The following is a 13,039-nucleotide window of genomic DNA, read 5'->3' as shown; positions in this document are numbered from 1 at the left end:
GAGTCAAGAGTGCCAGAATGCTGTAAGAAAGCCAGTAATGAGTTTCTAAGGATCAAGATGAACAGATATCAACAGAAAGCCTTTACAGTCCATCCGGGACTCACAGAAGCAGCAATTCAGCTTGCTTTGTAAGGAATCTTATTACTCCAAGTTTTAGAAACTCAAAACCAAGAAAACACGTGAAATTTCAGAATTCTGAACAACGACCAAAAGAATATTTATTTATATACCTTGGCATCAGCTTCCCAACACTGACGTAACAGCTCAGCAAAACTTCTGGGGCAACTGCTTGGAATGGTTAATCTCTACCACAGAGAAAGGAAAAACAACACAAGGATTGACTCATTAAGGTAAGCAAATACTGAAAGGTCATAAAAGTTAATTTAAGAGCATAAATAAGTCATTAACTTTAAAACTTCCATTGATTGATACATGGCAAGTAAGAATTTATGTTTAGATTCATAATATCTAAAGACACTGATGCTACTTTTCTTCCAAAACGGTATCCAAGTGGATGGAGAAGTTGGATTCAGCACAACAAATCCAAAACAAACTAGACACAAGTCTAAAAGAAACTACAGTAGGACAGGGGCAAGGGGGAACAGAAATACACACTGTAAAACCACAAACCTATTACCATTCTTTCATAGACAACTACAAAATCTGCAGACAGGTTGGGCAGCCAGGCAATGAGCTTGGCTCTGGCAGGAGGTGTACAACTCTGAAAGCATCTTCTGCAGAGACCGTCAAAGAGAGAATTTTAAAGAAGTGTGCCTTTTCTCATCAGCAAAGAGGATATTCTGTTTTTTCTTTTTCTTTTTTTTTTAACGTTTATTTATTTTTGAGACAGAGAGAGACACAGCATGAATGGGGGGGGGTGGGGAGGGGGTCAGAGAGAGGGAGACACAGAATCCGAAACAGGCTCCAGGCTCTGAGCTGTCAGCACAGAGCCCGACGCGGGGCTCGAACTCACGGACCGCGAGATCATGACCTGAGCTGAAGTTGGATGCTCAACCAACTGAGCCACCCAGGCACCCCCAAAGAGGATATTCTGAATGTATGACCCCTTACGGGTAAACCGCAGGGACTGGACACAACAGAGATTATAATGTGAGGATCAGTCCCGTTCCAACATTTTATACAAGTGGTTCTCTAGAACTTGCGATGTCCCTGGAGGCTCTCTAGAGATCTGCAGAGGCATTTTTTGTTTGTTTTAAAGACTGGAGGGCTGCACCTGGCATGGGTCAAGAGTACTAGACATCCTTCACTGTGTTGTAAATCCCTGATTAAGTACTCCCTCATACTCCACTAAACTCCAGATGCTCCGGGTGCAAACAACAAGGTTTATCATTTTCTGACCCCAGACTCTCTCTTGGATTTATAAACACATTTTTTGAGCAGTTTTAAAATACAATGAATTAAGAATGCAACAGCTAAATAAGATAAATCAAGGGCAGACTGATCTTTGCAGTACTCATAACCTTACCGAGATGTTTGGAAAACATCACCTGCAACAGCATTGCTCATGCTGCTGGAATCACTGATACAATTCAGCTCGACTCTGCATGTGTAGCTGTTGAATCCCATTTACCCGCAGGGACAAGCATCTAAAATTGTTCCACACTCTCCTCCCTTGTGGCCATGCCTGTGCATTTATACATTGCAATACCTTTTTCATTGATTTCTTCATTACAGTTAGAGCATTATGTTAACTTTAAAATATAATGTGTATAATGAGTAGGTTGCACTACCTCTGAATTTCATTTCAGGGAAGTAGAGGGAGCATTAACAGGGTTGTTATCAAAAGAGCGCTGGGTGTGAGTTGAGAACTTCTGCACTAAGAAGTACTGAGATTTATCCCACAGTATTGTTTACTGAAGAAGTTTTGTAAATAAAAAGCTTAAACTGAATTTATTTGGATTTGGGGGAGGTTGTGTATAAAACTAGAAAAAGTGTTATTCTGGCAGGAAAACAGATGATCTATATTTAGAATTACAGATAACCTTAAAATCAAAATAAACCAAAATAAAACCTTATAACCAAGTTTTAAACAAAACAACCCTCTCCAAGTTAAAGGTATGCTAAACATCTTTTTAATTGATTACATAGAACAGAGGAGATGTAGTAAACCGTACTCCTATTTTACTGGAAACCTTTTGATGAAGATCAAAAGGAAAATCGGGTGTTTACTTAAACACAGACACACACACACACACATACACACACATACATATGATGGCTGGTTGGGAGTAGCAACTCAGAAAAACGAAGTGATTGCAACTATTCAGCTGAATCCACTCCATGGCAAAAAAATTTCTCATAAAAGGTAACATTTTCAATATAACTTTCTCACATTTTTTCTAAGAACTGAAATGTGACCTGGACGAATATGGATGTTAATTTTCTGTCATCTTTTCTCACTGAAAAACTTTTTAGCTACTGAATCTTGAGACATTATGAAATAAGATATAATTATTTTAAGTTATCTGATATGGTCAAATATCAACTAAATCTAAACTCACGCGCTAATGTAAGGGATTATTTTGGTGCATCAAAAAGTACTTTAAAAAATAAAAATATAAAGTACTTTAAAAGGGAATCCAAAGCATTTAAGTCCTGATTACCTAATTGTGGGTATTCCTACTGCATTAAAACATCCTGAAATGGCCAGAATATTAGCAATAGATTTGCAACACTTCAAAACGGTAAGATTTTAAAAGTTTCTAATTTAAATTAAAATATTTCCCAAACACTATTTAAATTAAAATAACCCAAAAATGCATGACATTTTTTAAAGGTCATACTCCTTTTTGCACCATTTTCTACATAAGATGCAAAAAATTACTCTTGATAATTTATCTTTTTCTAAAGTATAGTCAACAATGGATTAAGCTTTTTGAGGATTTCTATTAAGAATAGTAGCTTTGCCACTAAGAACAAAACACATTTTATAAGAATCTAAGTAATTGTAAAGATAGAAATTATCCTGCTAGAATATTCTGAATGACCACTAATTGAGTTTTATGGAAATAACAAAGGCAAACATACATGTCTGGAAGAATTATGAAATTTACTAGCAATACCCTCCTACTTTCAGGACTTCTGTAAGGATTCACTGTTTGCTTTAACAGTGCTTTATGTATCTAGTTTTAATAGGATTTAATATTAGGAAAAATTGTTTGAAGGCCTTATTTCATTATTAAGCACTTAGAAGCAAAGACCTTCAGATATTTTTAGAAAGTATTGATCTTCCTACAGATCCAAAAAGCAGTCCTAAATGGTGAAACTAAATAAGGTCTAGAGTCTAGTTGAGAGTAATGTATCAATGTCAACTTTTTGGTTTTGGTATTGGCCTACACGTGTATCTCACCAGTGGTAGAAGCTGGGTGAAGGATACACAGAATCCCTTCTAATATTTTTGCAACTTACTGTGAGTCTATGATTATTTCAAAATAAAAGTTAAAAGAAAAGACGATTCTAATATTTGAATATAGGTGCATTCTAGCATGAGTAGCTTACATTTAAAGTGTCTCGCTAAGTTTAAACACATCATTCTTTACTTAAATGAGGCCTGTTTAAAAAAAAAAAAAAATACAGCTTGCTCTTTTCAACTCAAGAACCCAAGATATTCCAAAGTAAAAATAAGTGAATTAAAATAATTAGAAGTTGAAAGGATTTTGGAAATTACATTTAAATCAAAGTCTCGATTTTATTATGAAATTAAATAAATCCTTGGCAAATTTTTTTCAAGCTTTAAGTCAAGTCCCAGGTAGTTAACATACAGTGTACTATTAGTTTCAGGTATAGGATTCAGTGATTCAACACTTACGTCATAACACCTGGAGCTCATCACAACAAGCGCCCTCCTTAATACCCATCACCCGTGTAACCCATCCCCTCCTCCAGCAACCCTCAGTTTGTTCTCTACAAACTGCCAGTTGAGACTTGGCAATTATTTTAATGTTATGTCAGTAGAATTTGTTTTGGTAATAAGTGTCTACGGTTATGAGATGAAATGAAGACTCCTTCCCGAATGATGACAATGGAATTTACAGCTAAACTGCCATATTTTTGACAAATAAATATGTAGAATGAGAGTAGAGAGAGAAATATCCTCATAATACCCAAATTTCCTCAAGTTCAGTGGAAAGTTGGGAAAACTTGTGTCACCGTGGGGGGGGGGGGAGGCTTTCAATTTGCTATTCTATGTCCAGAATGGGAGGGGTCTGAGTAGTCTCCACCAGTTATTAGCTGGCCATCATGTACACCATGGATAAAACAGTACAACCTACTCTAGGGAATCCTTCAGGGAAAGGGGGGAGATAGCCTCTTTCCTGTACATGGTGGGGAGGTTCTGAAGATTATGGGTGATTCCCAGCCCTCAAGCCTGCTATCCAAAGGCAGTTTCTAAATTCATTTTTCTCAACAGCTTTAATAATCCTTGAGAGATACTCCAATGTTTTGAAAGTGCTTCAGATTCACACCTCTTCTGCCATCCTTTAGATGAAGTACTATTTTTAAATATTAATTCGTTTTTCTTAGACATATTTGGAGGGCCCAGTTGGCTTTTAAAAAACTTTCTTCTAGTTTATCTTGGAACAACATAGAGGGAAACAAATTACATGGAGTGTTCTGCTCCAAAGTCAACATTGGGTCAATAATTTTCTTCCCTCTCATTTGTAACCCCAGAACCAAACATCTAATCACCTCACTGGCAAAAGAAACTGAACAGAAACAAGTGGGTTCTCCTATCATGAAAATATCAGTTATTCTATGTACCAGGTCTGATTTAATAGCACACCAGGAATAACCATGACATTTAATTAAAACAGAACAGCTCCTGTGAAACACTGAGCAAGACATGTTCTTGAATATAACTCCTTTTCCTTTTTCTTAAATTGGCAGCTCTCTCCCATCAAGTTCAGCTATCATGAACATTTCATCCGCTCTCAATAGCTCAGGAGGACAAATTAATAAGGTAGCTGGATTATGTGATCTAAACTATGGAAACATGGTTTCTCTTAGTCAATAGCAGCTTTTTGGTTAATCTAGTCTGTTCCTGCACTCACATGGGGAGCAAATCAATCCAATTCTTTTAAAGCATGAAAAAAGGAATATCTCTATACAGTCAACCTTTTTGCAAATTATTTTATGCTAAGGTTACACTCTTACCTTCTGTGGAGGGCACAGATAAGGTCTGGAAATGAAGGTTTGTGAAATAAGGTTGTTTTGCATTGCAAAGACAACTGCATGCTTCCATTACTTGATCTAAGTTCTCCTAGTACCTTGATATTGGATGCTTCATCCTTATGCTGAGGATTTCCATGCCTGTGCATTTCAGTCACAATTTTAAACCTTTCAAAATGTAGTTGCTCTCTTTGATATGAATGTACCACGTTCTCTGATGTAGGCTCATAGGTCCAACTAACTGAAAGCCTCAATTTGTGGGAAGAAGAAAAGCGAGGCTGGGGACACAGCACAAACGGTGTTTACGCCACTGAAGTTCTTTTGAAATGGAAAGGCTCTGCATGAAGAAGGGAACAGTTATGCCACTGCCTCGCCAATTCCAGTGAGGAGCTCATCTTCAATGTAGTGTTCAACGTAGGTGGCAAAACTGTAATTTTTCCCTTTTTTGAAACTATTTTTTCTTCTTTTATTTTTGAAATTCTCATCTAAGCGACAGTTTCTTGTACTATAGTGACTCCTGCTGGGAGAGGTAAGTTGAAGTAGCTGAAGGTCTCTTACAGATATATCAACTCCCGGCCAGTAAAAAAGATGTCCTAAACGCAGGAGATGGAGTTAAACTGTTCCCCTACCTTGGACGCAATGGCTTCTTTCATCACTAAGAACAAACCCCTAGGTTTTACAATTGAGACTGAGAAACTAGTACAGTACTTGTACAATTTTTGATCTACAGCATCACGACGTGAAGCTGCAACAATTAGATGTAAAGGGTCCATTCATGAGGAATAACATCACTTTGACCCTTTGTGTTAGCTCCTACTGCTAATCTTTCCATAAGCGTGAACTTACTTTCAATTTGAAGAAGATGAAAAAGTCTTTTGCAAAACCCCAATACTGTTTTCTGATCTATGTACCTGAATGGAGAATCGTAGTCTTACCTCGTTTTTTTCCACTACAAGCCAAGCTACTTGTAATCCTTCCAAACCTTTAAAGGGGACCTCCCTTGTTAGCATCTCCCAGAGAACCTGGAACAAAAAGAAAATGGAATTTTTATTCTTGTACTTTATATTTTTGGTGTTTTACTGAAACTTTATCTAACATTTAACTGTATCCAATTACCAGACAAAAACCAACCCCACCTGTAGAAACTTGTGCAAAATGTATATATTCATATATATATACATATATATATATACATATACATATAAACATATACATACATTTTTTGTTCATTTTTATAAAGGAAAAAAAAAAACTAGAAATGAGAACATTTAGAGCCAGACTTAAAATTTTATGAAACCAATGGGCCTACATAATTTATCTTGTAAGTTATGAGAATTCTCACAGATTCCCACAAATTAGATTTTACATTTTGTTGGTCAAACTCTTTCCACCTTCAATTGCCGATAAATTTCTCCGTAAGATAATAACTGGGAATTCAACTGTAGTTTTAAAGGTTCAGTAATGGTCTGATAAAAGAAAAATTGAGCTCTAAATCCGAATCACTGGCTAAACCCTTCACCCCATAATAGTAGGTACTTGCAAAAACTCTAACATTTAAATGTTGTGTTTTTGGAGAAAGCGCTCTCAAAGTCAGTCGGTCTAAGGTATTAATTTTCTTCCCCCTATAACATCATTTATTATATATTCTAAAATGTAATAAATACTTTATGTTCATAAGTATAGGCTGAGTGTGTGTGTGTGTGTGTGTATGTGAATTTATGTGTATGTTCATCTCTCCACAATCCTTGAGATCAGCATGACTAATAAATCTGCACTGGAATGCCCAAAGAAAGCAAACTGAAGCTGGGAATGCTGAAAACTGCCAATATTTTGGGTTTCATTTAAAATACTAAGTAATGGAGATTTTTATATTCAGGTGACTTTCTCTATACAAATGAGCATCAAAATCAGTCTATCAACATTTGGTGAAGTGCAAACACAATTACAATTTTACCCGTAAATCACCATAATCACCACTATCACTTATTGAGTGATTATGTTCCAGATGCTCTGTTGAACCCTTTACACATGTTACCGTGATTAATATCAACCCCATCGAACAGATATTATCCTCATTTTACAGATGAGGAAACTAAGGCCTAAGAAAGTTAAATTAAACTTGCTGAAAGACACTCAGCTATCAATTGGCACTTGCTGCCTTGCCCTAAAGGTCAAGCTCTTAACCTGACATAACTCTAGAGAAGAGAAGGCTGCAGTATGAGAGAGAATGTGACGAGCCATAGTGCAGGTGTGGAGCCATGGCAGAGGTGAGAAGCAAATGAATTCGGTTTTGATTTAGATTTCTCTTGTCCTAAAAACAAAAGCCATTTCTAAATAAGAATGTTGACTGAGGACATCTATTCAAGCAGGTTCTACAAACCTTTAACTCTATATCCACTGCTTCCTCAGCCAGCGCTCGGTCATATTTGAATCAGAACGTGTTAAATGAACTCCGGCTAATACGAAGATAATTAGCAGGAAAATCAGGGAAATCGGCAGATGCTGCTCAAGCAGGAGAAAAAAAATTCGCTGCAGCCTCTTTCGGCTTTTAATCAAGTGTGTAAGGTGCTTCTTTAGAAGAGCTGCTGAATAATTCTATTTGAGTCACAGAAGTGATTAGGAAAAGGTAAGGGGCATCCCGGAAGGGGATGATTCTAGTAAGCACTATAAGTAAAGGAAGCTGAGGAAGACCAGAACAGGTATGCAATCACTCCTGGGACCCCGCCTGCACAGGGGAGGGGGACGAGCAGGAAATGAAGCCCCTCCATTCAGTGCAATTACCACTCCCCTGATGCTAGGATTGTGGAGGGGAAGGGATATGAACAGCAAGCAAATGGAAGGATTTGGCCTTCTTCAGGAGAAAGAGTACAGTGAATCGACTTCAAATAAATCAAATGGTCCAGACCCCAAATGTCGAGGTAAGTGACCTTGCATCCCGTTTTCTGAGTGTGGCCTGCACGCACAACCCATTGCACAGGCGCACACGTGAAGGCTGACTGCGTTGTATGAGGTAAAATGCAAAACCAAGAGCTTGGGAAGTAATACGGGAAAAGATTTCTGTCATTCTCTGTTCCAAAATATTCAGTAGGAAAATAGCCAAAATCTACAAAGATCTGAGTTCTATTTCTTCAAGAGTTCTAACACTGGAAACATAAGAGTTTCATTTTAGTCCCTCTCTGTATCTCAGACATGCTCCTGCAGCTGAGGGTCCCTGTGACAGCCACACACGTGTGGGATCTGGACAGGGCACCGTGAGCCGCTGGGCTCTTTAGGTGAAGTCCAGCACCAGCACCTGCTGCGATGCCCTGTTACTAATTCACCAGGTGTAGGCGTGTATCAAAACATAGGTGGTATGATAGAGGACAAGAGCTGTTTCTACATGAAACACAATGACGTTTGGCACAAAAAAGTCCTTTGTGGAGGAAGTCATTTGGAGGTCTAAAAATATATTAAACTATGCCTGAAAATACCAGTGATGGGGATGCAGGCCAAACATTATTGTGATCTTTCCCCTTAAAAATACTTTCCAACCTATTCTATACTGAGACGTGCTCACGTTTAAATTGTGCTCACAAGGAAAATTTTCTATTTTCAGCTTGCAGAGAAACTTGGACAAGGCTGTGTACTTTTCCTGCCTTTTCTTTTACAAACAATGGAAAGCCATTACCTGAGCCGGGTTGGTTCTGGAACGGGGCTCATAGACAAGTGAGGCAGTGATGCTCCCTCTTAAGCCACTCTATTTTCAAATAGTGGTTCTGGCTCAGAAGCTTCTGAGAAGCTAATCCTGTCTGCATTGCCATTAGGAGAGCTTTGTTTCTAAAGAGTGGCGAGGCCTTGTGTTCTCAGAAGGCTTATTCATTCAATGATTTTTGGTTTCCTCCAGCCTTTTCTTTTTTGTGGATAACATACTACACACTCCTCTGGTTTGGTCCTTCAAGAGAAATCACCCTAAGGGGGTAGCACAATCTCCTTTCTTGTGAAATGGAGAGAGAAACAATCGCCTGCCTAGCAGAGTCTGTCAGCTTAGAAGCAAGGACCACAAGATCCATTTCGGGGATTTGTGTCACATTTATTTTTAAGGCTGTACCAGGCTGGTTAGTGTTGCCATGTGCTAAGAAGCCACACAGGTTTATCAAGCTGCGGAGGGCCAGGGACTTGGACGATACTGGGGACTGTTATTATAGCAAGTCTGAAAAAAATAGAAACATGAAAAGCAAAAACATATTAGTTGTTTTTTTTTTGAGGTGGATTTTAAAAAAGGACAACTCTTTTATTATGGTCTTACTCATCTGTATGTGACTGCTATGTATGTATGTGTGTCGGGGCTCAATGACCAGGATGGATTTTCAATGAGCTATGGGAATTCTGTTCTATGCAAAGAGATACTTCAATGACAAGTGGTTCTAGCTACTCACTCATTTTTGAAAGGAGATCAAAAGTTCTAAATAACCAACCACCTTGCTTTCCTAGGTAGATCTCTCTTTCAAAGTCTATGCATTACAAACTTCTAAAACCAACATGCCCCTACCTTAACAACCATTCGCTACTGCTCTTTTAGGTAATACTTACTTTGACCATGTAATGTTTTCTTCATTTTTTAAAAATGCTATGATTGCTTAAGCAAAAAACTCTGAAGAGCATGCCTTGTACTATTTCTTTTACTAAATGGTGTTTATCAAGAACAGAATGGGAATAGGTTGGAATTAAATAAAATCTTGAATTCTCATTTATACTTAAGTTAGTGTATGTGCAATTTTCTGAATGGAATTTTGTTGATAAAGCTATGGGTAAGGATAACCAGAGTTCCAAGTAAACCTCTCTAAGATACTGTTTTAGTTTCCACCACTCAAAAGAAGTCTCTATCATGAACGCAGAGTGGATATTCAGAAGCATGTGACTGGGGCACATGGGTTCTAAGGCGAAGCATCTGGTGTGTAAATATAGAGCAACACTGGAAATGTTCAGCGACTGGCTATCAGGCATGCTATAAATTACTTGATAGAATGATCTGTTAAGCAATTTGTTAAGTTCCTCGGAACAAAACAAAGGAAGGATCAGTAAACAAGTACACAGAAACCCTTATTCGCCAAGAGAAATGTTCAGGCCCACCTACTAAAAAAGCAGTGAGCAATCACTTGAAGGAAAAGCTTTTTAATAAAGTAAACAACATTTGCAGACTCAGAAAGGTTGATTCAAACTATGGGTAACATGAGGGGGTCAATGAGGAATGAGTGAAAGGGATTTAAAAAGATACAGGAAAAAATCCTAAGCACGGCAAACAGAAGTCACCACCATCGTTGATAGTTTGCGTGTGAAAATGAACAGATTCTTGGTTACTGGAACGGAGATTCTGTCTCAGCTCAGGAAACGCAGTGGGTGCATTTCACACAAAAGCCCCTGGCAACTGTAAGGTTTTGGAGGGAGGTGGTGTGAGATTTGTTTTCATAAATGTTTCATAATACCGAAACCAAAAATTCATTCTGTGGGTAACTCAGAGTTGTCTTTCAGAGCAAACATTTCTGAGATAGGGAAAGTCCCAGACGTGGGAGAATTTTAAAAGTAAAAGTGCTGTACAAGAGCTTGGGGAGTGTTAAAATGAGCCTCAAAAGTCTTCCAGTTCATATAAATGTGCAAAAAGAATTTAAAAACTATAACCACATAAACATGTGTGTATGTCTGTATACACATGACTCTCTACGAACCATCCCAGCCGTGGTGCTCCCCTTCCCCTCCCTCCTGCTCCGCAGAGGAGTCTGTGAATGAACCATGGCCTGCTGCACAACGCAGAGTGCTTTTAACATTTGTCAAAGGCTGTAAAAAACCAAAAGTATACACAGTAGAGATTATTAGTGGCCCTTAAAGTCTAAAATATTTACTATCAGGTGCTTTACAGGAAAAGTTTGCTGGCTCCTGTTCCACAGGATGAGCAATAGACTGGCGAAATACAATTTAAACTACCCGATGTTAGTGCCTAGCACAGTGCCTGACGCACCAAAAAAATACATTATTGCTTAAAAACAAAGGAACAGAACTTCCTAAGAGAAAATGATCTCACAAAAAGTCTGAAATTGCAACCAATTCCCTCATTTTCAGACTCCCCAGCAGATGATTTGGAGGATGGTCAGAATGTAATAATTTTTGACACAGGGAACCAGTTTTAGAATCTAGTGTCTTTAGGCACTTATGTTATTTTCCTCATCTTTCAGTGAGACTTATTTGGTCACTGTCTATAATAGTTTATAGCCTTCATCCTTTTTTTTTAGTTTTTTTTCTTTTAATGTTTCTTTTTGAGAGAGAGAGAGAGAGAGAGAGAGAGCGCGCGCACAAGCAAACGCACGGGTGGGGCAGAGAGAGAGGGAGACACAGAATCCAAAGCAGCCTCCAGGTTCTGCTCTGTCAGCACAGAGGCCAATGCAGGGCCCTGAACCCATGAGCCACGAGATCATGATCTGAGCCAAAGTCAGACGCCTCATTGACTAAGCCACCCACGCGGCCCCTATAGCCTTCATCCTTAAAAACACCCAGAATTATAGGAAATGAGATATTTAGCCTGAAGCAACTGTTGTCTTGCAGCCTTTAAAATTCTAGCCTTTTGCTAAAAACATGTATTTCATTCTTGTAAAGACTTTTTCCAATAGCCAACAAAATTAATTTCTATTATATTAAATAAATTTGGTGTACATAAGATGTATTATAATTTAGAAAAAGCTTACCAATGAAAACAAGCCCAAAACTTAAGTAATGAAGCCAGCAGTAAATATTTAGAGACTGATGGCCTCGAAAGACAAAGGAATACATTCGACAATGCTGGTCTCCTCCTGGGCCATCAGCTGTCACTCACAACTGAAATCATAGAAGTTTGGGAAGAAGAGCCATGTTGATTTGGGCCAAAATTAGTCTGCTGCTTTTCTTATTATGAAAATGTCCTTTTAAGAGTAATAATATGAATATAAAGGCACTACAATTAGGGTGAGACCCAAAGAGAAGGAGTTACAAATACTATTTTAGACCTTTTAAGAGATACACAGTATTGTTAAGGATTAAAAAAAGCTTATCTTTAAAAAGGGGCAACAAGGGGCGCCTGGGTGGCGCAGTCGGTTAAGCGTCCGACTTCAGCCAGGTCACGATCTCGCGGTCCGTGAGTTCGAGCCCCGCGTCAGGCTCTGGGCTGATGGCTCAGAGCCTGGAGCCTGTTTCCGATTCTGTGTCTCCCTCTCTCTCTGCCCTTCCCCCGTTCATGCTCTGTCTCTCTCTGTCCCAAAAAAAATAAATAAACGTTGAAAAAAAAAAATTTAAAAAGGGGCAACAGGAGTGTGCCTGGGTGGCACAGTTGGTTGAGAGACCGACTTCGGTTCAGGTCATGATCTCACGGTTCGTGGGTTTGAGCTCCTCATAGGGCTCTGTGCTGACAGCACAGAGTCTGCTTGGGATTCTCTTTCTCCTTCTCTCTCTGCCCCTCTCCCTCTCTTTCTCTCTCAAAATAAAATTAATTAAAAACAAAACAAAACAAAACAAAAACAAGCAACAAATGAGTTCCTTCTACTACCAAAGAATCACCTTGCCCATCTTCGCCTCCCATCCCACCGGTCTCCCTATTTCACTTACTTCTTTCTCTCTGCTTATTCCTCAAGAATGATCTACCTCAAAACTCCTCCTCCAAAAGCTTCTGCTCCTTAAGGGATCCTTTCCTGTGGTCTCCATTCCCTGAGCATCCCCTACCCCCACATTCTATTCTCGTAACTGTGCTGCTAAGTTGTGACTTTTACACAATACCTTCGATTCATGTTTCAGAGACTCATGCTACTTTGTAAGACTCGCAGCAGACATGGGCAAGGCCATGTGCTAAAAGCTA

General features: G+C 38.7%; 1 protein-coding gene across 8 annotated transcripts in view; it reads right to left on the bottom strand.

The window, feature by feature from the left end:
- Positions 1-13,039, bottom strand: part of MAP3K20 (mitogen-activated protein kinase kinase kinase 20) — a 188,151-nt gene that overhangs the window by 61,468 nt on the left and 113,644 nt on the right. For all 8 annotated transcript variants that reach the window (XM_045480232.1, XM_045480227.1, XM_045480225.1 and 5 more), the window contains exons 8-9: positions 6,123-6,209; positions 231-305 (exon numbers count right to left, since the gene is read on the bottom strand). In XM_045480232.1, the coding sequence (XP_045336188.1) occupies positions 231-305; positions 6,123-6,209 (162 nt within the window). The remainder of the gene's footprint in view (positions 1-230; positions 306-6,122; positions 6,210-13,039) is intronic.

This window comes from Leopardus geoffroyi, chromosome C1 (assembly GCF_018350155.1).
Source record: "Leopardus geoffroyi isolate Oge1 chromosome C1, O.geoffroyi_Oge1_pat1.0, whole genome shotgun sequence".
NCBI lineage: Eukaryota > Metazoa > Chordata > Mammalia > Carnivora > Felidae > Leopardus > Leopardus geoffroyi.
Note: the sequence above shows the minus strand (reverse complement) of the source record. Positions and strands in the feature narration are given on the sequence as shown.